General features: G+C 40.3%; 1 protein-coding gene and 1 pseudogene across 1 annotated transcript; both read left to right on the top strand.

Moving 5' to 3' along the window:
- The first annotated feature begins 3,256 nt into the window (after nt 1-3,256).
- LOC101414448 (olfactory receptor 8S1-like) lies at nt 3,257-4,186 on the top strand. Its single transcript, XM_004484420.2, has one exon. The coding sequence runs from the start codon at nt 3,257-3,259 to the stop codon at nt 4,184-4,186; it is 930 nt and encodes a 309-aa protein (XP_004484477.2).
- Nucleotides 4,187-11,275: 7,089 nt separating this feature from the next.
- On the top strand, nt 11,276-13,114 carry LOC111762165 (forkhead box protein I3-like; annotated as a pseudogene).
- Nucleotides 13,115-25,965: the final 12,851 nt, after the last annotated feature.

Consider the following 25,965-nt stretch of genomic DNA (forward strand, 5'->3'; position numbering starts at 1 on the left):
CAAGGAAAAGAGAAAAAGGATAAAATAAATTCAGTCACCTTCCATTGGTATTTGTGAAAAATACATTCATTAATATTTGTTAAGTGATTGGACAGTGACTAGCAGTATCTTCCTCATTGTAAACACTGTCACCATCACAGTCACCATCATCATCATCATTATCATCATTCATTCAACCTAAAGGTATTATTATTGGCTTTGAAGTGTTAGCCTATATTTAAACACATGCTGATTTCAGTGGAATAAACCTTAAAGAATTGAAATGCATGAATTTAATATAATTAAAAAATTCAGCATCCTACTGATATGTGGATTGGTAAATATTGTTGTATGTGGAAAGCATGTTTGAGTCCAACTTCCAATTACAGAATCACCCTAAACTAACTCCTGCATTAATCTCTCATATTTCTGTAAGGAGCCGGCGCATTTCTAATCATTCTGAATGAATGATCCTCCCTCAAACTTCAGTGTGAACATAAGGTACTACAAAACTTCTAAGTGTGTAAGTGAACACAAGGGAGTAATTAAAAGGGTAAATATGGAGGAAATTTCCAAATACATGATTGTTCACACTTTTGAAGACAGTAGACTTAATTATCATTTATTTATTTTATTTAGCTTGCTTTAGTTTACTACCTAAACATGAATTAAGGGTTTACTTCCAACATAAGTTAAGAAATGTAGTATAAGAGAGAAATTAAGACTTGATTTTTTTGTATTCAAATTATTCTACCCACATCTGAATTTTATCTGTGCCATCCTTACTGCATATTAGACTACTAGGCAGAAGCAGGGTGTGAAATGAATATAAGAAGATGAAAATTGAATTAAGATGGTCACATAGTCTGGAAAGTTGTATAAATTTCAATATTAATGCTGAAGGACAATCAGAAACAACAAGGAATGGTGGCACTGCAGATTTGCTATTATTAACTTGTTAATGTGTCTTTCGAACAACACTTATATTATATCCTGTAATATAAGGACAAAGATTGAGATTACACAGCCAATTATGAAGATATATCATCTTGTCAGAAAACTGTAGGGATTTACAATACCAGGAATGGGGTTTCATGAAGAGGTACAATCTGAGTCTTTAACCAGAGTTCAGGGTTCAAGCTAGATATGAGGAAAGAACAAAGAAGAGAATTAATTACTAAATGATGAACAAGAATGAAATATAATCTAAAAATTAAAAGGAACAATCTTCCTCTCGATATCTAGCTAATTTGGCATTTACAGGTAATTTGTGACCATTAGATTTCTGAATAAATGAGTTTACATATGGATAGGTGGTAGAAGAATAAACAATTGTAAAGAAGAATTCTGAAAGGAAAGGACTTACAAATTGAATTCATAAATAGAAAAATGGATCACAGTAAATGATTAAATAAGTGAATGGAAGATGAATGGGTGGGTGGTTGTAGATGGAACATGATGGAATTAAATAATTTCCCAGTATAGTAAAAATTCTCTAGTGGGTATGAGATGATGTCTCATCTATAGGGATGTGGTAGTTGCTGGATGATCACAAGTATAGTCCACTACTAGATCCTCCACCATTGTTATACACACACACACACACACTCACACTCAAAGGCACAGGCACACATACTAAGCATTTCTTCTCTTTTCCTTACTGTAGGGTTTTTCTCCAACTTGTGTATCTGTAGTCTTTTCCTCCAAAATTTACCTATGCTGACTGCACTGCTCAACTCATTATTTTCTTCTTCATTCAACAAATCCTACTGGGGCTCACCTTTGGGCTCTTCCCTCCACTGTTTTGTTTTCCATGTAAAATATTCTAGAGCACAGTGACTGCCCTCAAGTAATTCAAATGTCAATAGAGTGGAAGAAAAGATGTTACTGTATACATCTTAACACTAATTACCAAACAAAAAGGGGATTTACTGTGATGACACACAGGGGAGAGACTTGCTTATTCTGAATAGACATATCAGATTATTTTGTAGAGAAAAACAGTAATTATTAAGAAATTGTTAAGAAAAGTGGTTGAGGGTAGGGATAGAAAGAATATAAAATTGTAATCAGAGAGATTAGAGTTGGAATCACAGTATTACACATTCAAGAAGATATCCAAATACATTTGTTTCCTTATTTGAACATTCTTGATAGAATGATTTCCAATAATTTTTTGAAGATGAAAAAGCAAAAGTGTTCAGGAATGTCTAGCACTTATCAGGCACTCAATAAATAATTTTGTTCTATTATAACATATATGATGAGCTCATAGAAGGTAATTTTCTAGGATGATAGAAGAAAAAAAGTGAAAATGTAATTGAGTGTCAAAATATTAAAATGATTTGTATAGAAAGATATGGCATTTCAGACAGAGCAGAAATTTTAATAAAGGAAGGGAAGAAGGAATATATATGTTTCTTCAGGGGCAAGTATAATAGTCAGGCCCCAATATTGAGACTCTTTAGATCATAATGTTTTGACTACCTTACAGACCTGTAGGTGCCAGTTGATGGAAAACATTCACAGCTAAGGCTCGACTGAAAATCGGTTTGTTAGGAAGATCTCTTGTGTTAGAGTCCTACATAGTGGAGTCATATTCAGATTCTTGAAATTGGGAATTTAAACAGTTGTATAACTTAGATGCTCAATTTTTTCTTCTGAAAAATGGATTTACCATGCTCTGCTATTATTAATTCTATCCCAACATCTAATATAAAAAGACAAGAAATATGGGCACATATGTGGGAACATGCCCTTGGTTACATCTTCCAATTTGTCCAAAACAATAAATTGGAAATATATGTGAAAGTGCCATGTTATAATCTATGAACTCGAAAAATATCTACAGTAGTATACTCCATAGATAGGATCTGAATGGTAATAAAAGACCAAGTAAGAGAAAGACCTGTTTGGAACATGCATGTTAGGAATTCAAGTAGTATCTACAAATGTTAGGGAATATTGCTAAGCACAGGTTCTGTTACAGAAAAACTAAATTAGTAATGAACCGGATTCTGGAAAGTTGGTGAATTTTCAAAGTAACCTCTGAGAGAGAAGATATCTTCTCTTCATTTGTTTATAAACATCCAGGGTTGACAGAGAATTAAGGATTGAAGCAGCTCATCAACCGAGGAAGAAAGATATGAAAGAACCAATAGGGCAGATATGAAATATAGACTAGCTGAGATGAAGACTTGCATCCTTTGATTATTGAGTACGGTCAAGACATTTCAGGTTTCCTCCTATTTTTATTTCTAGATAAAATCCTCTCTAAATGGTCTTTGAGAACCATAGCATCATCAACGAGTTCATCCTCCTGGGTCTGTCTGCTGATCCACACATCCAGGCTTTGCTCTTTGTGCTGTTTTTGCAAATTTACCTCCTAACATTGACAGGGAACCTGATGCTGCTGCTGGTGACCAGGGCAGATCCTCATCTCCACACTCCCATGTACTTCTTCCTCAGTCACCTCTCTTTCCTGGATATGTGCTTCTCCTCTGTCACAGTGCCAAAGCTGCTGGAGAATCTGTTGTCTCAGAAGAAAACCATCTCTGTGAAGGGCTGCCTGGCTCAAGTCTTCTTTTTGTTTGCGAGTGGAGGCACTGAGGTCTGCCTGCTGGCAGCTATGGCCTATGACCGCTTTGCTGCCATCTGCCATCCTCTGCTCTACGGCCAGGTGATGAACAGCCTGCTCTGTCAGGGGCTGGCTTGGGGTTCCTGGGGCCTGGGCTTTTTGGATGCACTCTTGAACATCCTTCCTGCTATGAACTTAGACTTCTGTGGAGATTATATCATTGCCCACTACAGCTGTGACCTGCCTTCTCTCTTCCCTCTATTCTGCTCTGATGTCTCCACCAGTTTTACTCTCGTGCTCTGCTCCAGTCTCCTCTATGGGATTGGAACTAGTTTCCTGATCCTCTACTCTTACATACGCATTGTCTCCACGATCTTGAGAATCACCTCCTCCTCAGGCAGAAGCAAGGCCTTCTCCACATGCTCCTCCCATCTCACTATAGTCCTTCTGTTGTATGGCTCAGCTTTCCTTCGCTATTTCTTGCCAGTCTCAGGATCACCACTGGAGTTGATCTTCTCTGTACAGTACAGTGTGGTTACTCCCTTAGTGAATCCCCTCATCTATAGCCTGAAAAACAATGATGTGAAAGCAGCTGTCAAAAGGACCTTAAAAAAATATCTACAATATTAGCCACCCAAACACAGAGGGTGAAGGATAAGTAGTGCATTACAACACTACAGATATCTGACGAATTGACAAGAAGAGAATTTCCTTATTGATCCTCATATTTGATGCAGAAATGTAATTACAATTTCAGAGATCTCTTAGGGTGACACTGGGAACGATAGTTCAGTTTAATTTTGTCTTAGAGTAAGAGCAAAACTTCCAATAATCATGTTAATTCAACCATTTTTCCACCGTATTGTCTTTTGGCTGTATTAATGGGTCTTCTTACCAACTTCTTTGTGTTTGCTATGCAGAATATCGAGCCTCACGGAATGAAATCACCAAGTGCCAAAATCATGAGATAAGGCACCCTAGACAAGGCTCATGGTCTTGTATCTGGGAAGGTGAGAAGTTTGGAACAGAGGGAAGTGCCATAGTAGTAACTGAGAGATTTGGACTTTGAGAGATCTAGACCTATCATAGGTGGGAGCATCCAGAGGAGATAGGACAGCTGAAAAAGAGAGAATTCATCAGGGGATCCACAGCCAGCCAGTTTCTAAGATCTCCTAGAGAGTAAGGAACCATCAAGACTATGTGTCATTAAAATAGAAGATTTAACAGAAAGATATTTTCCTCTTTGAGCATGGTATTGGGATACAATTGGAGAAGATATATTTTGAGGAGTAAAAGGGCTTATTTTATGAAGAACAAGATCAGATGGAGGAAGGATAGGAATTAGAAGTCCATACCCACCAAGCAATGCAGAACATCTGTTTGCCTTAAAAATCGGTGCTTCAGTTGCTAAGCCCAAGATTTCTTGGATCTTCATTGTAGGATTGATGTTCTCCCCAGATATCTATAATAAAATACTTTATTTCACAAATATGAGAATATAAGGTGGTTTCAAACTAAGAGTATAAGAGACTAGATTGGAAGGCTTCTCTACTTACTTTGCAATTCCCACCTCTTGATGCCTCTTTTTTCCACCCAGGCACCCATACCACTAAACTGCCCTCTGTGAATTCCCTTTTCACCACCTCCATGCATTTTCATAGCTTTCCATATCATTAAAGAAGAATTCAGCAAGAGAAAATTTTCTTAAAAGTCACTTGTGATATAGCATTGCCTTCTTTCTGGTATTCTGAGATTTGTTTATATACTAACATGTATTTATATTAATCAAATTGCCATGATGTTAATGTGCATGACTTATAGTATTATTTTCCATACTTCATGTAGATAAAATAACACAATATATACATCAAAACATTTACTAATCTAGTTCACGTTTTTTTTTCAATGTACTTATACATAATAATAATTGTAATACCTATTAATAGGCACTTAGATAGATGAAATTAAAATAGAATTTAATTTATCAATAAATACTAATATGTACTAAGTAAACATGAAAAATAACAAAACAATAATTTTACACAAGGAAAATCATTATTAATTTTGGGTACACGTAATTACTCCTTTTTTTTGTTTGTGTCCATATACATACGGTTTTTTTTTTTTTAAGATTTATTTTTATTTATTTCCCTCCCCCCACCCCCAACTCATCTGCTCCCTGTATCCATTCACTGTGTGTTCTTTGTCCACTTGCATTCTTGTCAGCAGCACCAGGAATCTGTGTCTCTTTTTGTTGTGTCATCTTGCTGCATCAGTTCTCCATGTGTGCGGCGCCACTGCTAGGCAGGCTGTGCCTTTTTTGTGCAGGGTGGCTCTCCTTGAGTGGCGCACTGCTTGCGCGTGTGGTTCCCCTACGCAGGGGATACCCCTGAGTGCCACGGCACTCCTTGCGCACATCAGCACTGCACGTGGACCAGCTCACCACACAGGTCAGGAGGCCCTGGTTTTAACCCTGGACCTCCTATGTGGTAGGCAGATGCTCTATCAGTTGAGCCAAATCTACTTCCCTATACTTAACGTGGTTTTTCATTTTTCTTTTGGTTTATTTTCCAGTTAATTTAATGTTAAATTTTCTACCACCTATTTTCTTCATATTAAAATCCACAAAGATGATTGCATGTTGTGATTTTTACATTCAGAAATGTTATATTGGTAAATACATACCTGAGTACTAGTCTTAAATTTTTAATAATGTCCATGAAACATTTTTCTTTTTTTTTTCTTCCTTCTTTATTTTCTTTTAAATGTTACATTAAAAAAATATGAGGTCCCCATATACCACCCCACCCTACCCACCCCACCCCTCCCACATCAACAACTCTTCCATCATCATGGCACATCCACTGCACCTGGCGAATACGTTCTGGAGCACCGCTGCACCACATGGACAGTGGTCCACATTGTAGCCCACACTCTCCCCCCGTCCACCCAGTGGGCCACAACAGGACATAAGGTTTTAATTGCAATTACTATATTGAACAACACAGCACATTCAGATGTATCTGTGAAATAAATGGTTTTATTACTTTGCTGAATATCTTGTTTTCTATTTTGTTCAATTTTTCAATTTTTACTTTGATTTTTGTTCTACTATTTCAGACATTTGAAAAGCCCTTCAGTTAACGATAAGGAAATCAGCAGAATAGTTAATATTTTTAGAATACATAGTATATTATTTATTCCTGAACATGACTACATCAGGTTTTCTTTATTCTCATTTTATACTTGTGGAAAACAAGGCTTAAAAAATCTTATCACACTGGGTCTCAGCCACAAAGATAGAATATAGCAGGGGTGGAACTCAAACACAAGCAATACTTAATATAATTCCATATTTTAAGCACAATGCAAGGTTGAGAGAACCTGGAAATAATTTCTAACTAATTCAGTTTACAAATGTTAGCATATTTTGATCATGACTAATTGTATATTCTCTCCCAAATGTTACCAGCTTTGCCTAATGTTCAAAAAGTGCATGCCCTGGGTGTGGGGATATACCGAGAGTTTAAAGCTAGACAGCTCATTTGCTAAGAGAGTCTTCATTTGGCACTCAGGAAAGTTTTGCTCCCTTTGCATCCTGTTGCTTATATGGAAATGAGGTTCACGTGGCCATTTGCCATGCTTATCCCAGTGAAAATTTTTGCAGCCACTCACAAGCACCTTCTCATGGTCTTCCATGACTTGAGTGAGGATAATGATAAAGGAATCACTGTGTGAATATATTTGAACAGTTCTACCTGTTGAAACTTGTAATGTTATTGCCTAAAACTATTCAGAATTCCTGATTTAAACATTCCTCTCTTTGAGTCAGTGCCGATGTGAGCACTGCCACCCTAAAATGAGATTATCTGTCCCTGAAACCCAGATATTTCCGAGCCCAGCTTCAGGGAGGAACAGCTCACCACACCAGTAGCTGAGGCCCACGTGTGAACAAAGAGCAAAATGACTTATTTCACTTTGCAGTGCACACTGGGATCAAAACCTCTGCTGGGTGATGATGTGATGTGTGCAATTCTTGGGAGTAATCATAGCACCTCAGCGTGTGCTTGGGTGGGAAACAGCTGTCAGAAGATTGGAAGCCACTTCTCCATGTGGCCAGTCTAGATGGGTCCAGTGATTGTTCTCGCTCAGTTCTTGTTGGTTAAGTAGAACAGGGCTGAAATCCCTTTTCTTCAAAAAACTGTTACATGTGCAAGCCATTTTTTGGGTAGACAATTGCCAGGGAAAGAACATCAATCAACTGTTATTCCACATTATTTAGGAAAAACCAGTAGTTTGGCTTTGGACAAAGGATAGTCACTGTAAAGTTATGGTGACCATGGTGTGGGGGTTATCTGCAAAGTCTTACTGTTCTGGCATAGAGAGGGTCACTAGTTGTTCTTGTCTGCTCTAGTCCAGTTTGCCTATCCTGCTCTTACCAGCTAGGTTATAAAATTTAAATATCAGTAATTTTAATGGAAATGACTTACATTTCTTTAATTCAAAATTGATAATTTCATGGGAAATAGGGAGGAGATAATGGAAAACTAGTAGCTTCAATTCACAATGATACAAAGAGGAAAGGGTGAGAAGTCATCCAGATTCTCTTGCATAAATGAGAAAAAGAATCAGGAAAACACATGTATTCTAGTCTTACAAACAAGTTGCATGTGTATTTCAACTTCAGAAAACCTGTACTGGGGAGCAGATATGGCTCAAGCAGTTGAGTGCCCACCTCCCACATGGGAGGTCCCGGGTTTGGTTCCCAGGCCTCCTAAAGAAGACAAGCACCAAGCAGACATTAAGCAAAAACAACCAAGAGAAAACAAGCACAAAATGACAAGCAAATAGATGAGAGAGCCATTTGGGGGAGGGGGGGAGAGCGTAGAAGGAAAGAAAACCTAAACTGAATTTTAAAAGAAATCATTTGGGATCTATATTACAGGTATCCTTGAGCTAAGTGGATTTTTGTTTGTTTGTTTGTTTCTCTTCCCTTCCCCTTGCCCCACCTCAGTTGTCTCTTCTCCGTTTCCATTTGCTGCCTGTTCTTCTTTTGTCCGCTTCTGTTGTTGTCCGCGGCATTGGAAACAGTGTTTCTTTTTGTTGGGTCATCTTGTGTGTCAGCTCTCTGTGTGGGCGGTACCATTCCTGGGCAGGCTGCACTTTCTTTTGGGCTGGGCGGCTCTCCCTAAGGGGCGCACTCCCTCCGCCCGCCCGGGGCTCCCCTATGCAGTGGCACCCCTGTGTGGCACGGCACTCCTTGTGCGCATCAGCGCTGCGCATGGGCCAGCTGCACACGGTTCAAGGAGGCCCAGGGTTTGAACCGCAGACCTCCCATGTGGTAGACGGATGCCCTATACACTGGGCCAAGTCCCCTTCCCAAGCTAAGTGGATTTTAAATACACTATAGTATCAAAAATAGAGCTGGACTTTGGGTAGTACACTAATTTTTTTTAAAGACAACTTAAGTGACAATTATTAAGCCAAAAATCCTTTAGTTTTTATTTCTCTACCCTTCCCCTCGCCCCCGCCAGTTGCCTATTCTCTGTGTCCATTTGCTGTGTGTTCTTCTGTGTCGGCTTGGATTCTTGTCAGCGGCACTGGGAGACTGTGTCTCTTTTTTGTTTGTCATCTTGCTGCGTCAGCTCTCTGTGTGTGCAGCACCGCTCCTGGGCAGGATGCACTTTTGTCACGTAGGGCAGCTCTCCTTATGGGGTGCACTTGTTGCGTGTGGGGCTTCCCTACCTGGGGGACACCTCTGCATGGCACAGCACTCCTTGCGCACATCAGCACTGCGCATGGGCCAGCTCATCGCACAGGTCAGGAGGCCCTGGGTTTGAATCCTGGACCTCCCATGTGGTAGGCGGATGCTCTATCATGTGAGCCAAATCTGCTTCCCTTGCCTTTAATTTTGAACTTACTTTTCTAGAGAACTAAAAGGTATATATAGAGTTTTTTTTTTGTTCCCCTTTGCTTTTCTTTCAATTTGCCTTGCCTCCTCTTCTGACCACTAGCCTAGCAAGTCAAATCAACTTGAAAAGAGAACTATGAAACCAGAAAGCACTCACTTTATAGTGAGAATCTACTCCAACACAAGCCAGAAAAATTTCTTTAAACTTCCTTGCTTCATGTTAGTGATTCTGTTGATGGATGAATATCTGTATGAAATTTATTAGAATGTACTCCAAATGTAACAAATTAAAAATGGCAGATTATTTAAACACTGCCAATAAAATGTTTGGGTTAAAAAAAAAGTGCCCTGGTGACAAGGCAGACACTGCTGAAGTTGTGGCAGAAATGAAGTGACCTCGTTGGAAGAAGGTCCACGCTCAAAGACATTTTTGAGAAAATCTACAAAGCATTTTCTGGTATATGGCAACCAGAGGCAATTCCACGAATTGTCGGGTGGCACAGTAGACCTGCTGGCTTCACTGTGTAGGTTTTACTGGTGGCTCAAATCAGTTTCCTTGACTACCTCTCGGCAACATCGATAGTTTCAGATCTCTCCTCCTAACTTCTTGTGCAGCTTATTGTAAAGCATGGAGTAAAATCAATAAATACGTAAAAGAGAAGTGCACAAAAGAAGGATAAATGCGGGTTAAATGATGAGATTTAGAAAAGTTAGTGCTTGGAGGAAGGAGGACGTCCTAGGCAGGAGTTTCCTGAGGAAGAGAAGAATGGTCACAGAGAGGAGGAAAGTCAGAATTACATAAAAGCACCCACTAAAGCACTCTGTAAAGTAATTTAAAGACACACAGACACTGTAATTTAATCTAAATACCTTAAATAAAATAGGTTTAACACAAAGTTGTTGGCAGGACTGGAGGGACAAAAAGGCAGTGAGGGTATTACACAGAGATGAAGAGGCCAACCCTAAGCTGAAGCTCGTGGTAATACCTTTGTAGCTGTGCTGCTAAGGACCTCAGGGCTGGGAACCCCTAAGAGGGGTTGGCAGAAGATGCTGGCGCTGTTGAAAATGTGCTGCACTTCTCCTTCCACAATCAGAATGCTGTCTGCACATTCTCCTTATTTCCCTCCTTCTCTTCTCCCTCCCTCCCCTTTTACTTCTCCTTTTCCTCCTTCTTCTGCTTCATCTTCATAACAGATCACTGCCTCCATTTGGCTGAATCTAACTGTAGCCCATTAGAAAGAAGGTATGGGAGAGTATATATGTCCCAGAGACTTAAATTGTTGGTTCTTCCATGTGCAAGTTGAGCCCTGAATCTCAGCAGATTTGCAACACTTACTCTCCAGTTCATTGGGCTCACCCGAGACAACTAACAAGGAGATGATGATGGACAACACCCGTCCCAAGGAACGTAGAGTGTCTGCAACTGCAAGCAAGATAGTTCCATCCATCCCATGGGAATTAATGCCCTCTCAATTAGAAACAGAGTGGGCATCATCATCCCCAAATCCTCAAGACTGGGGAATGAGCAATGGACTAAACAAGACTTATTATTATTATAGTATACACTTAGTATTATTGGAGCAATGGAAGACATTTTATCATTGATATAAAGGCAGTGGCCACCAGAAGTTTGAGGGGAGGGAGATGGAAGAATAAATGCAATGTGGGGGCATTATTTGGACATTGGAATTGTTGTGCATGACACTGCAAAAACAGATATAAGCTATTATATATTCTGTCATAACCTACAAAATTGTATGGGATATAGTGTAAGCTATAATGTAAGCTATAGTCCACAGTTAGTAGCAATGCTTCGAAATGTGTTCATCAATTATAACAAATGTACCGCACTAATGAAAGATGTTGTTAATGTGGGAAAGGATGGGAAGGGGTGGGATGGAATGGGGCATATGGGAGTCCCCTATATTTTTCATATAACATTTATGTAATCTAAAGCTTCTTTGAAAGTAAAAGAAAAAACTAATTTAAAAAAAGAGTATGGAAGAGGTACTATTCACACTTTTAGGGCAAACAATATAAAGTCAAGAATAGAAGCATGAATGTAGTTTTAAATGTGACACTTCTGGGGCAAGAAAGGAAGGTTCAAAAGGAGAGAACTTGGGGTGACAGGAAGCAGAAAACCAGCTCACCTTCTGCATTACCTAAACTTGACTCATGTGAAAAACAGGCTTGTACATTTCAAATTCTGTAATCAAGTGGTTTGGGTATCAAAAAGTTATTCTGGGCGCAACCCCAAGACCATTGCATCGTACGCAGCTGGCACCCAGGGAGGGCCGAGGCGGGGTCACAAGGTTGGCCCTAAAGGGATGCTCTCCCGGGGGCGGCGAGGTCAGCCTCTCCCGCCAGTGGCCAAGGCCGCTCTGCACCTGCAACAGCCGCGGACTCGCGCCTCTACTGCGGCGACACTGGCGGGTACTGGGAGCGCAATGCGCCGCCCCTGCCGCCCGGGGGCGCCCAAGGCTTCCAGGCGCCTCAAGGGCTGGCGGGCAGGCGGGGGCCTCCCAGCACCGCCGACCCTCCCTGTGGCTCAAAAGGCCTGGCGGGGGCGGCTCGCCTGGCGCTGCTGCCGCTGCTGCGGATCTGGGCGCCCCGCAGCCGCGGCACGGGGGGCACTGCCGGGCCCTTCCTGAAGTCGCCGCAGGTCGCCGCTGCCGCCACCACCTTAGGCTACTCCCAAGGCGACCGGCGAGCTGAGCTGGATGTCTGCCCTTGGGCAGCCGCGAGGACCCCAGGAAGACGGCGCGCCCGCCCTGCTCGTGCTGCGCGCTCCTCGCCGTGGCCATCCAGAGCGCGCCTGAGGGCAAGGTCACGTGCAGTGCGGTCTACCAGCTTCTCCTTCACCAGCGCGCAGGCCAGCTGGCCTAACCCCATCCACCACAACCTGTAGCTCAACGCCTGCTTCAAGAGCCCCACGACAAGGACAACCCAAAGGCAACCACTGGACCTTGAATCCAAACTACGAGAAAATGTCTGACAATGAGGACCTCCGCAGGAAGTGAAAGCACTGGTATGAGCCCGGGACAGCTCCACAGTGCAACTGGGACGTCTAAGAGAGAAGAACAATCTTCCTCAGGATTGGGCATTGGGGGTGAGGTGGGGAGTGAGCAGGAAGCGAGAGGAGCCAGTCCCTCCTCTTTGCTGAGGCCTCCCCAGTCCCCAGAGCCTCCTTAGGGCACCAAGAGTACTACTGCCTCATCTCCAGGGGGAATCATGCTCACTTCCACCCCTTGCCTGAGCACTTTCTTCAGCAGCCTCAGCACCTTAAGTGTCCGCAGGAGACCTCAGAGCTCGTTCTACCTCGCAGGTGCCACCAAGGGGCCACGGGGGTCCAGCTGCCCTCCAGCAGCCCATTCCCACCCTCACTCCACTCCCACCCCCAGCTCCATCAGGGGGTCATACCAGACACCTTGTGGCTGAGTAACTGCAGCGGCAATAACAGCCATAGCTCTTCCTATTACAGCCCTTACTCTGGCAGCACCAGTGGGGGCCAACGCAGCCCTTCAACAGCTTCGGCAGAGTCAACAGCCTCATCTACCCCTGAGAGGGCTCCTAGGTCTAGAGCAGTGCTTCTCAGACTTTCACGTGCACACCTGGAGATCTCCTTAAAGGTACTGATACCTAGTTAGTATGCCTGGGGTAGGGCCTGAGGGTCTTCATTTTAATCTAGCCCTTGGTGACTGCACCTGCAGAAGCAAGCTTGTGAATAACTCTTTCTACAACCCAGTAAGATTTTATAGGATTTTCTGGATAAAGGGCCTCTTCAGAGAGACATTCATCTCCTTCTATTCGGGGACAGAAGGCTCTAAGGCCTATATGGGTAGGACCATATTTATTTTCTTCATCACCAAGGTTGCAAGCACAAATGGGAATAGGAGCTGGCTAATCAGTATGGACCAGTGAAGTTGTTGGGTAGGAAAAATAACAGCAGTTCCAAATGGCAAGTGAAGCATCGAGGAGTGGAGAGGAATGGGCTTCTGAATTCTGCAGTGGGCAGCTGGTAATCTCCTGCCCAGCAGCATTTTTATTTTTCTAGAAGAGCCAGTATTCTGTATTTTTTATGAAACCGCCAACTATTTGTTCTTTCCCTCTAGTTAAAGTTTTAAAACACTATACTAGGAAATCCTGCCAATCCGTGAGCTATATCCATGAATCACCTCTGCTTATTCTCAAAAGCATCTGGTACATAGAACACACCAGTAGCAATGGGCTGTCACCTCCAGTCAAGACCAGTGTGCCAGGCACTGTTCCAGACACTTCACGTGTATTCACTTATTTACTCTTCACAACAGGCTTAGGGCACAGATATGATTACGACTCCTTATGTTCCATATGAGAAATGTGAACCTCGGAGATGTTAAGTAACTTGCTCAAGGTCACACAGATGGTAAATTGTGGAATCATGATCACTTCGAGGCTATTTGACTACAGAACTGGTGTTCAAACCTCTACGTTCTAGTTCCTAAAGCAGCAACAGCAACAACAACAAAATACCCCCCAAAACCAAGCCAGCATCCTGAGACAAACATACATGTACAGGGCAGGAATGGAGCTAGATCTCAAGTGACCAAATATTCTGACTGAAATGAAAACCATTTGAGATGGTTCCTAGGTGTGAGGGGTGGACACCACCTCTGTCTTACTCCTGCTGCCATACTCCCAAGGTCTAGGGCAATGGTAGTTCTGGTTTATGACAGCCTGGTGTCTTGTGTCTTTTAGCGTGGATCCTGGGTTTTTCATTTTATAACAAAGTATTCAAATTTACTGGAAATAGGTTTTATATGGAAGTTTAATTTATTTTTTAGAACACATATATTACTTTTTTTAAATTTGAGAAGTTATGAGCTAACAAAACTATCATCCAAACCATACAGGAGTCCCATACATCACCCCACCACCAACACCTTACTTTGTTGTGGCACATTTATTACAAATGATGAAAGAACATTCTCATAATATTATTGCTATCTATAGTCCAGAACTTATATTTGGTTTTAGTTTCCCACAAGTCATCCTATTACCAATACCGCATATTAGTATTGTGTATCTGTTATAGTTCATGGGAGAAGGTTCTCATATCTGTACTGTTAACCACAGTCCATCATTCACCATGGGGTTCACTGTATTATATGATCACCTGCCTCATACAATCCATCAAAAGAGTACACTCAGTGGCACTCAGTTTCATCACGGAAATGTGCTGTCATCAGCTCACTCCATTTCAGAATATTTTCATTACTCTAAAAAGAAAAATCCCATGCCTCCTTATATTTCCCCATTGGCCCTTAGCATTAATGTAGTACCTTCTTTGCCATTGCTGTAAAAGTATTACAATATTTCTGTTAACTACAGTCTAACCCTTACTATAGTTGTATTTTCCCATGCATCTCCAAATTCTTAACATCATGTAAATAGAGGAAATGCTTTTATTTGTACTATTAACCACAATCAGTATCCATAACTGAAATCACTAGAAAATATTACCATCAACTCTAACCATTTCCCCACATTTATAATCCCTCTTATTAAATATTCTACATACATTCTGCATCATCTCCCCCTTCTCAATCTGCATTCTATGTCCTGTTTAACTATACTTGAGAATTTAATTCCATGAGTTTAGTCATCAGATTTAGTACATATTAATGAGACCATACAATATTTTTCCTTCCGTGTATGGATGATTTCACTCAACGTAATGTCCACAAGGTTCATCCATGTCGTCACATGCATTCCAAGTTCATTTCTTTTTACTGTGGAATAGTATTCCATTGTTTGTATATACCACATTTTGTTTATCCATTCACTGGATGGACACTTGGGTTGGTTCCCTCTATTAGCAATTATGAATAATGCCATTGTGAACATTGGTGTGCAAATGTCCTTGCTTTCAGATTTTCTGAATATGTTCGTAGTAGCAGGATTGCTGGATCATATGGCAGTTCAATATTTAGCTTTCTGAGGGATCACCAAACTGTACTCCACAGAAGCTGCACCGTTTTACATTCCCACCAACAGGGAAGGAGTGAAGGAGTGTTCCCATTTCTCCACATCCTCTCCAGCACTTGTAGCTTTCTGCCTTTTAATAATGGCCATTCTATAAGGCATGAAATGATAACTCATTGTAGTTTGACCTGCATTTCCCTAATAGCTGGTGATGTCGATCATCTTTTCATATGTTTTATGGACATTTGTATTTCTTTCTTTTAAAAATGTCTGCTCAAGTCCTTTTCCCATGTTTTAATTGGGTTGCTTTTTATCATTGAGTTGTATGATTTCTTCATATAACATGAATAAGATGTGGTTTCTGAAATATTTCTCTCAAAATTTTCTTTCTGAAAAGGTGTGGGCTGCCTTTTCACCTTCTTCACAAAGACACTTGAAGCACAAAAGTATTTAATTTTGAGGAGGTCCCATTTATTTTTTCTTCCATTGCTTGTACCTCAGGTATAAAGTTTAAGAAACCAACACTTACCACAGGATCTTGAAGATGTTTCCCTACATCTTCTTCTAGGAGTTTTATGGTTATAGCTTTTATAATTAGATCTTTCATCTATCCTGATTTCATTTTTGTATAAGGTGTCAAACAGTGTCCTTCTTTCTTGTAGCTATCCAAACTAATCCCAAAGCAAGTAGAAGGAAAGAAATAACAAAGAATAGAGCAGAAATAAATGAAAATGAGATCAACAAAACTGGAAAAAGAAAAAGAGAGAAGATGCAAATAAAGAAACTCAGAAATGAAAGGGCAGACATTATGACTGACCCTGCAGAAATAAAGGGTTTTTATTAATAATGGAAGTAAATGTAGCATTGATGTGGAGAAAATGGCCAGGGTAGCTGCTGAGGGTAGGGAGTGGGAAGAATAGATGGGATGTGGGGGCATTTTCAGGACTTGGAGTTGTCCTGGGTGTTACCACAGGGACAGATGCCAGGCATTGTATGGCCTGCCATGGCCCACTGGGTGGACTGGGCGAGAGTGTGGGCTATGATGTGGACCATTGACCATATGGTGCAGCAGTGCTCAAAGATGTATTCACCAAGTGCAATGGATGTCCCATGATGATGGAGGAGGAGGTTGTTATGGGAGGAGTGGGGTGAGGGGGGTGGGGTATATGGGGACCTCATATTTTTTGAATATAACATTAAAAAAAATAAAGACCAAAAAAAAGAGGTACTGTGAACAACCATATTCCAACAAGCTAGGCAATGTAGAAGAGATGGACAAAGTCCTGGAAACATACAAACCACCTACACTGACCCTAGAAGAAACAGAAGACCTCCACAAACCAGTCACAAGTAAAGAGATTGAAAAAACCTCCCCGAATGGAAAGCCCAGGACCAGATGGTTTCAGAGGTGCATTCTACTAGTAATTTAAAGAAGATCTAATACCAAATTTGCTCAAAATCGTAAAAAAATTGAATAGGAGTGAACACAACCAAACTCATACTATGATGCTAACATCACTGTAATACAAAAGTCAGACAAAGATATCAGGAAAAAAGATAATTACAGATCAATTTCTCTAATGAAATTAGATGCAAAAATCCTCAACAAAACACTTGATAACTGAATTCAAAAGCATATTAAAATAATTATACACCACAATCAGGTGGGTTTTATACTAGGCATGCAAGATGGTTCAACACAAGAATATCGATTAGTGTAACATAACAAATTAATTAAAAGAAGAAGAAAAATCACATGATCATCTCCATTGATGCAGAAAAGGCATTTTCCAAAATACTGCAACTTTTCTTGATAAAAAGCCCTCCAAAACATAGGAATTGAAGGTATCTTTCTCAATGTGGTAAAATGTATGCATGAAACACACAGCTAATATTGTACTCAATGGTGTTCCCACTGAGATGGGAACAAGAGGAGAATGTCCACTGCCACCATTGTTATTCAATATTGTACTAGAAATTCTAGCTAAAAGAATTAGGCAAGAAAAAGAAATAAAAGGCACCCAAAGAGGAAAGGAACAAGTAAACTTTTCACTATTCACTGGTGATATGATCCTATTCCCAAGAAATACCTAAAAATCCACAACAAAGCTACCAGAATTAATGAATAAGTTCAGCAAAGTGGCAGGATAAAAAATTGGTATGCAAAAATAAGTAGTGTTTCTGTACACTGCTAATGAACAATCTTGGGTGGAACTCAGGAAAATAATTCCATTTAAAATAGCAAATAAAAGAATTAAATATTTGAGAATAAACTTAACCAAGAATATAAAGGACCTATATTCAGAAAATCACAAAACATTGCTATAAAAACCAATGAAGACATTTTCATGGATTGGAGACAGAATATCCTTAAGACGGTAATTCTACTTATAGTGATTTACAGATTGTATGCAATCCCAATAAAATTTCAACAGCTCCCCCCTTTTTTTACAGAAATGGAAAAGTCAATTATCAAATATATTTTGAGGGATAAAGAGGTCCAAATAACCAAAAGAAATGTCTTAAAAAATAAGAACAAAGTTGGAGGACTCTCACTTCCTGATTTTAAAGCATATTACTCTTCTACAGTGGTAAAAAATAGCATGGCACTGGCATAAAGATAGATATATTGATCAATAGAACTGAATCAAAACTTTAGAAATAGGCCTTCACATCTACAGTCAAGTGATTTTTGAAAAGGCTATCAAACCCACCCAGCTAGGTGAGAACAGTCTATTCAACAAAGAGTTTATCTAGTTTAAGTTATCAAAACAGGGCCATGACTCACCTATGGGGTGCAAATCTGATCAAGAGAGCCTGGACATGAGAGACTCCAAAAAGATTTTTAGTTATTGCAATTTCACAACATTCAAATCTGGCTCCACTGGCCAAACTCATGGAAGAGAAACCATTCTTTGCCCTCTGCTGCACCCTCCCTCCTTCTAGTGAGGAAGATGTCCATTTTCTTCTCAGTTGGCTGAAGTGAGCCATAGGTTTCACCCAAGCTGCTTGCCCTTAGGGTGGGGGATGAGTGCCATTCCTGGCCATTGGGCTAGGAAGTCATGTTTTCCCTTGGCCTCTTCATCTGTCATCTGTCTGTCATTCTTCTTAGGACTTAGGCATAGCACTCTCCTGGTTTCAGACCCATAAGCAGCTCTGTCAGACAGCTTTTTGCCCTTCCTCCATTAATTTTGTAAGACAGTTGAGCCCTGCTGTCCTACTCCAACAACATCTTCCTGGAACTCTGAATTTTTATATTTTTAATACAATAAAAGGATTCGCAATAAAGCTTTTAAAAAATATGTAAAAATAAATATACAATTTATTTTAGCACTCTCAATGCTAGAAGCATCTGCATTTTGATTATTTTTATGGTCATTCTCCCAGTGCCCAGAAGAGTGCCAGACACATGGCAAACATATGGCCACTAGATGTCGAATTAAAGAATTTATTCAATAACTTTTTTGATACTTATTGAAAAAAAGTTATACTGTGCTCACAGGACAATTCCAGTAGTAGTCCTTCTTCTGCCATTCTCTGACAGTTATTTAAAATTGAAATACTCTGTTGAGAAGTTGAAAGGACTCACCTACGAAAATAATCTAGGTGTGAAGTTTTCATGGTAGAAAGTGTTTAATTACTGAAATAATTTATTTAATAACTTTAGATCTATTCAAGTATTCCATTTTTTTAATCCTATCAGGTGAATTGTATTTTTAGGAAGTTGTTCATTTCATCTACGTATACAATTTTATGACATCAAGTTCCTGACAGTATTTCATTATTAACTTTTTCTATCACTCCATATTTTTAATTAATACTCTTACATTTATAGTTTATTAAAACACTATTTCTTTTCACCTTTAATTTTTCTTTTTCAAATTTTTTAATATGACAAATGAATGACAAATTAAAGAGATCAATAAATATCATTATCCATCTATCAAGTGCAATCAATAATAATAAAACAAGGCAAAGCATTGCATCATTTTAAAGTCTGTGCCTCCATGTATGATTTACCAAATTCCTATACTAATTGTGTGTTCTCTGCTGGCTCATATAGTAAGTCTTTTCTCTAAAAGAAGGTTTTTGCTTTGCAGTGGGTCTTCTTATTGTGTATTATCATCTATTTACCATTTGAATTCTCATTTCTTTTTAGAGTAGTTCAAGCATTTGTATATTTTGCTAGAGTGCATAAAATTGCTTTGTAATGTAGATATATGCAGTAAGATGAAGACTGTTAACTTCACGACTTTTCTTTCATTTCTTCTAACTGAAGGCTTTAATATAATTAGGATATAATTTTCACCAGTAGAGCACATTTACATGAAATTATAAATCATCAATCACAATTGAAGAGTGATTGAAAATGTAAATGTTTATTTATAATTTGATAAATACAGCTCTCACAAAATTTCCCCATTTTCTACTCCCATTGATTTTTTTTCTTTCTTTTTAATTTTATTTTTAAACTTTTTTTGTCTTCATTTATTTTTTTAAAGTTACATTAAAAAAATGAAGTCCCCATATACCCCCCACCCTCCTCACCCCACTCCTCCCCCCATAACAACAACCTCCTCCATTATCATGAGACATTCATTGCATTTGGTGAATACATTTCTGAGCACCACTGCACCTCATGATCAATGGTCCACCTCATAGCCCACACTCTCCCACAGTCCACCCAGTGGACCATGGGAGGACATACAATGTCCGGTAACTGTCCCTGCAGCACCACCCAGGACAACTCCAAGTCCCGAAAATTCCACCACATCACATCTCTTCCTCCCACTCCCTACCCCCAGCAGCCACCATGGCCACTAGCTCCACACCAAGGCCACATTTTCTTTGAGTACTAATCACAATAGTTCATGAATAGAATATCAGTAAGTCCAGTCTAATCCATACTCTATTCCTCCATCCTGCGGACCTTAGAATTGTTGTGTTCTCTCCACAACTATATCAAGAGGGGACTTAGATTCCACATGGATGCTGGATGCAATTCTGCTGCTTTCAGTTGTAGGCACTCTTGGCTCCCTGGTGTGGTGATTGACCTTCTTCATCTCCATGTTAGCTGAGTGGGGTAAGTCCAATAAACCAGAGTGTAGGAGTTGCAAGTCTGTTGAGGCTCAGGGCCTGGCTATCACATGGTCAGTTCAGAGATTCAGGTTCCCTGTGTATACACTAAACACCAGCACCAACTACAGCTCCGGTAAAAGTAACAGGAGGGGCTTGTGGACAAAGGTTACATGTGAGTACAGCTTCATCACACAGAAACACAAACTCCAAAGTAGAGCCAACTGACATGGCACTGAACTCCATCTGTCATGACCATAGAAACTGTGGGTCTCTGTAGCCCTCAGAAGAACTAATACCTGGGGTTGTATCTACTTTATCTGTCTCTGGGACTCTGCTAAGGTGTGCATAAGGGCAACCCTTCTGATAGCCTCCTGGCTCTTTTTGGAGACTCATAGCCACACAAACTCATTTGTCCTTTCCATGTCCTCCTTTTATTCAGGACAAAAAGCATTTTTAACTCCTGATATTACATGTAGACTGAGATATTCTGCTGGTCTGAGCTGACCCTTTTATTCAAGGTCATTTTTTAGTTACATCATCAGCTTGTACTTGAACACCCATTTCTTGAACAAAGGTGCTTGGATTATATAAAAACACAAGAACCAAATTAATTCTGTATATTTGAAATGCACTGAAAACATAATGCTATGTTTATAGATTCCTGTAACAACCACAATCAGGATAAAGGACTTTTTAATCTTCTCAAAGAAATCCTCTTGTAATTCCCTTTTATTAAACTCTTTTTGTCTCTGACCCCTGAAAACCACTGAGTATTGTATGTCACTGTAATTTAGTAATGGGGAATAGTTATATAAGTAGGATTGTAAAATATGAGATGGGCTCTTTCACTAAGAATGGTGACCAAAATGGTACACAGATTGTTGTACTTATCAAAAGAGCAAAAGATAAAACTGAAAACTATAGTTGACCCTCTCTGTGATCCAAAACTTCTTAAAAAATGAAGCCAAATATATTGCCAAATTCAATTAATAGGAAAATGAGATGGTAGTGATAGGTTTAAACATAAGAAATGAAATGCATAATTTAGAAAAACTAAAATAAAGTTTAAAATTGGGTTTTAAAAATGAGAAATATTAAAAAAGTTTTTTTGACGTTTTGATTTCATTACTGTAATAACTGTTGTCCCAAGGCAGTGAGGCTGGACAACCACCACACCAAGGCAGTGAGAGAATCTACAGCTGCAAGCATGAGAGTCCCCTACATCAGCCATGTGGGACTGAAGCCCCCTCTCAAGAGGTGGAGTGGGCATCACCATCCTAGAGTCCTCAGGGCTGGGGAATAAACTATGGACTAGAGCGGACTTACTGGTATTCTACTACAGACTCATTGTGATTCTAGCAATGGAAGCAATTATATCATTGATGTGGAGACAGTGACCATTGGAATTGCTGAAGGCAGGGAGAGGGAAAAAGAGGTGTAAAATGAGGACATTTTCAAGACTTGGAGTTGTCATGAATGAAATTGCAGGGACAGATGCAGTACATTATATATCTTGCCATAACCCACCAATGGACAGGGAGAGAGTATAAACTACCATGTAAACTATAATCCATGCTGTGTAGCAGTGATCCAAAATGTGTTCATCAAATGCAATGAATGTACCACACTCATGAAAGAAGTTGTCGATATGGGAAAAATAAGGCTGTGGGGAGTGGGGCAAAGGAGAATTCCCTATATTTTTTAATGGAACATTTTCTGTGACCTATGTATCTTTTAAAAATAAATTCAAGATATATTTTTAAAAACCCCAAAAAACTGAAAACTATAAAGTTGAAAAATTGATGGGACAAAACTGTGACTTTTATTATGCAAAGATTCTTAGAAAAGACAAAAATGGAAGAACCAGAAACAAAAGCATATTTAGAAATAACCAAAATTACAAATTTCTGCTCTTCAATAACACTATTAATAAAATGAAAATGCAAGCCACTGCCTGAAAGAAAATATCACAGAATAAAAAATGATAAAATACCTACCAGAATATATGAAGGACCCTTACAACTCAATAATAACATGGAAGGCAAACCAATAAGAAGGGAAGATGTTTTCACTGGATCCTTTACCAAGGAAGAAATACACACAAGACAGCACATGAAAGGTGTTCAACATCAGTAGCAGTTAGGGAAATGCAAATTATATCACAATGAGGTATCATTATACGCTTATTAAACAAACTAAAATTTAATAATATTGCCAAATAATATTGGCAAGGATGTAGAGCAATAAGAATTCTTTTACATTTTGCAAAATAGCACTGCCATTACAAGAAACAGTTTGGTATTTGGCTTGATTATACTATTCCGTTGTTTGGCCAAGAAAGCTCCTGCCTGATTCTTACTGTGAGGATATTTCATGGATTGAAATCATTAGTCAGGTGATTGCATCTATGAATGTCTACATGTACAAATATCATAGGAGATTGCCTTCAGCAATGAGAGAAGTCTCATCCAATCAGTTGAAGATGTAAAAGGGAGGACAGATGATTACAGCGGTCTGAAAGAAGAATTTTCATCTCTACTTCAGCCAGCCAGCTTCTCCTAGGGAATTCATCAATGCCTTCATTGGACTTGCCAGCTTGAGCCTGCCCTGCAGAATTCAGATTTCTCAATCCCCATGGTCTAATGGGCCAAATCCTATAATAAATCTGAAAACATTTACACACACACACACACACATATATGTATATGCATATATAAAATCTCCTGTCAGTTCACTATCATGGAGGACCCTGAGTAATATCTGGTGAGGTTAAAATTATACTTATCACATGACAAAAAAATACTGTCCCTTCTACAATTTAGGGGGTCAGAACAGAACCACCAACTCCAACACTTCATTCCATGTAGGCTGAAATTACCTGCCGTTGCCCAGGAGGCTGAGGAAATACCAGCAACCTCCTATTCTATTGTATGGTGGGGGTGAATCCACAGCACCCAACAGTTCATTCCCTGTAGGATGAGAGTATGTGCTGTTGTCTAGAGAGGCTCCAATTCTACTGGGGATGGGGTGCATCCACAAGTCCAAACCCAATCAAAAGTGACTGTCATTTCCCAGAAAGGCTGAGAAAACTCATCTCCCCTTCTACATTACTTGTTGTAAGGAAGGGTGCTATAGGTGTCTGAATATTCAGTCTGTGTGTGTAAATTCACCTGCAGTTACCCAGAGAGGCAGAGGGAACATCTCTCCCCTCTTGTCCTGTTGGGGGGTGAGGATGGAGATAAAGGTGCCTGAGTATCAAATTTGTGTGGGCTGAGAGCTCCTGCAGTTACCCAGAGAGGCTGATGCATTGTCCTGCCAGCTTCATTCCTGCCAGAAGTGGGGCTGGTGCTTAGGTAAGGGCGGCAGTATGAATTGGGTGGAAAGAAGCCAGTCATGGGAAGTGGACTTGGCTCAATGGATAGAGCATCCACCTACCACATGGGACCTGTGGTTCAAACCCCAGGCCTCCTTGACCCGTGTGGAGCTGGCCCATGTGCAGTGCTGATGCACACAAGGAGTGCCGTGCCACGCAGGGGTGTCCCTTGCATAGGGGAGCCCCACGTGTAAGGAGTGTGCTCCGTAAGGAGAGCTGCCCAGTGCCAAAGAAGGTCCAGCCTGCCCAGGAGTGGCACTGCACACACGGAGAACTGATGCAGCAAGATGGTGTAAGAAAATGAGACACAGATTCCTGGTCCACTGACAAGAATAGAAGCGGACACAGAAGAACATACAGCGAATGGACACAGAGAGCAGACAAGTGGGGTGGGGGGGGAAGGGAAGAGAAATAAAAAATAAATAAATCTTAAAAAAAAAAAAAAGAAGCCAGTCCCTACCCTCACTGTGATTTTCAAACAATCCTGCTTCCCCTTGTGCTGGGGGCACGCTCAGAATGGTGGCTCCCAGCCTCGTTCCCTTTTGGAAAGGATCAAACTTTAGCTGTTCTTAGGGTTAAACTTCAGTCAGCTGAATCAGTAACTGAAGTCAGTGTCCAACAGTCTCTTCTCCCATTTTTGGGAAATGGAGCCTCTGCAGCATGTGGTGCTCTATTCATGAGTCTTTTCTTCAGATGGGCTATCTCCTCCTTCCATTCATACAAGGATGTTGCAGGGATGCTCTTCTAGTCTCCTGGAGCCCCCAAACAGGTGCTTAGAGAGATATGGGTGATTACGAACTGTCTTGTAGGATGGACTGACTCTTGGAGTGCCTTACTCTGCTGCCATCTGGCCCCTCCCCTGAAACACTACTGATTTTTTTGTATTAGTCTTTTATCCTGCCAGTTTGCTGCATGTCTATTAATTCTAGTAACTTTGCTGTGAATTTTTCAGAATTTTCTAAATACAGTATCACAGTTTTCTGAACATAGGTTCTTTATGACCTTGGTTAAGTTTATTCCTAAAGGTTATTCCTAAATATTTGATTGTTTTAGTTGCTATTTTATTTTATTTTTTTTTTAAAGATTTATTTTCATTTATTTAATTCCCCTCCCCTCCCCCGGTTGTCTGTTTTCTGTGTCTTTTTGCTGCGTCTTGTTTCTTTGTCCGCTTCTGTTGTCGTCAGCGGCACGGGAAGTGTGGGCGGTGCCATTCCTCCTTTGCGCTGGGCGGCTCTCCTTATGGGTGCACTCCTTGCGCGTGGGGCTCCCCTACAGGGGGCACCCCTGTGTAGCAGGGCACTCGTTGCGCGCATCAGCACTGCGCATGGGCCAGCTCCACACGGGTCAAGGAGGCCCGGGGCTTGAACCGCGGACCTCCCATGTGGTAGACCGACGCCCTAACCACTGGGCCAAAGTCGGTTTCCCTTAGTTGCTATTTTAAATGGAACTTTTCTTCTGATTTCCATCTCAGATTGCACATCAAGAGTGTATAGAAATGTTATTGATTATTGTGTAATAATCTTCTATCCCACCACTTTGCTGAACTCGTCTATTAGTTCTAGTAGCTTTCTAGTGGATTTTTTCAGGAAATCCTAGATATTGGATCATATCATCAGTGAACAGCGGAAGTTTTACTTCTTCCTTTCCTATTTGTTGCCTTTTATTTCTTTATCTAGCCTAATTGATCTAAGTAGAACATCTAGCACAATATTGAATAACAATGGTGACAGTGGGGGTCCTTCCTTGTTCCTGATCTCATGAGGAAAGTTTTCAGTTGTTCAACTTTGAGTACAGTGTTAGCTGTAGGTTTATCATACATTCACTTTACCATATTGAGAAAGCTTCCTTTTATTCCTATCCTTTGGAGTGCTTTTATGAAGAAAGGGTGCTGTGTTTAGTCAAATATCTTTTCTGCATCAATTGATGGGATCATGTGTTTTTCCTTCTTCAATTTATCAATGTGGTTTATGATACTAATTGATTTTCTTGTGTTGAGCCACACTTGCATACCTGGGATAAAACCTACTAGATCATGTTGCTTTTGGAATCTATTTGCAAGTAATTTGTTGAGGAATTATGCAT

This window comes from Dasypus novemcinctus, chromosome 12 (genome assembly GCF_030445035.2).
Source record: "Dasypus novemcinctus isolate mDasNov1 chromosome 12, mDasNov1.1.hap2, whole genome shotgun sequence".
NCBI lineage: Eukaryota > Metazoa > Chordata > Mammalia > Cingulata > Dasypodidae > Dasypus > Dasypus novemcinctus.

Bases quoted from the DNA above. Each gene is read 5' to 3' on its own strand.
- LOC101414448 (XM_004484420.2), top strand. From the start codon at position 3,257: ATGGTCTTTGAGAACCATAGCATCATCAACGAGTTCATCCTCCTGGGT.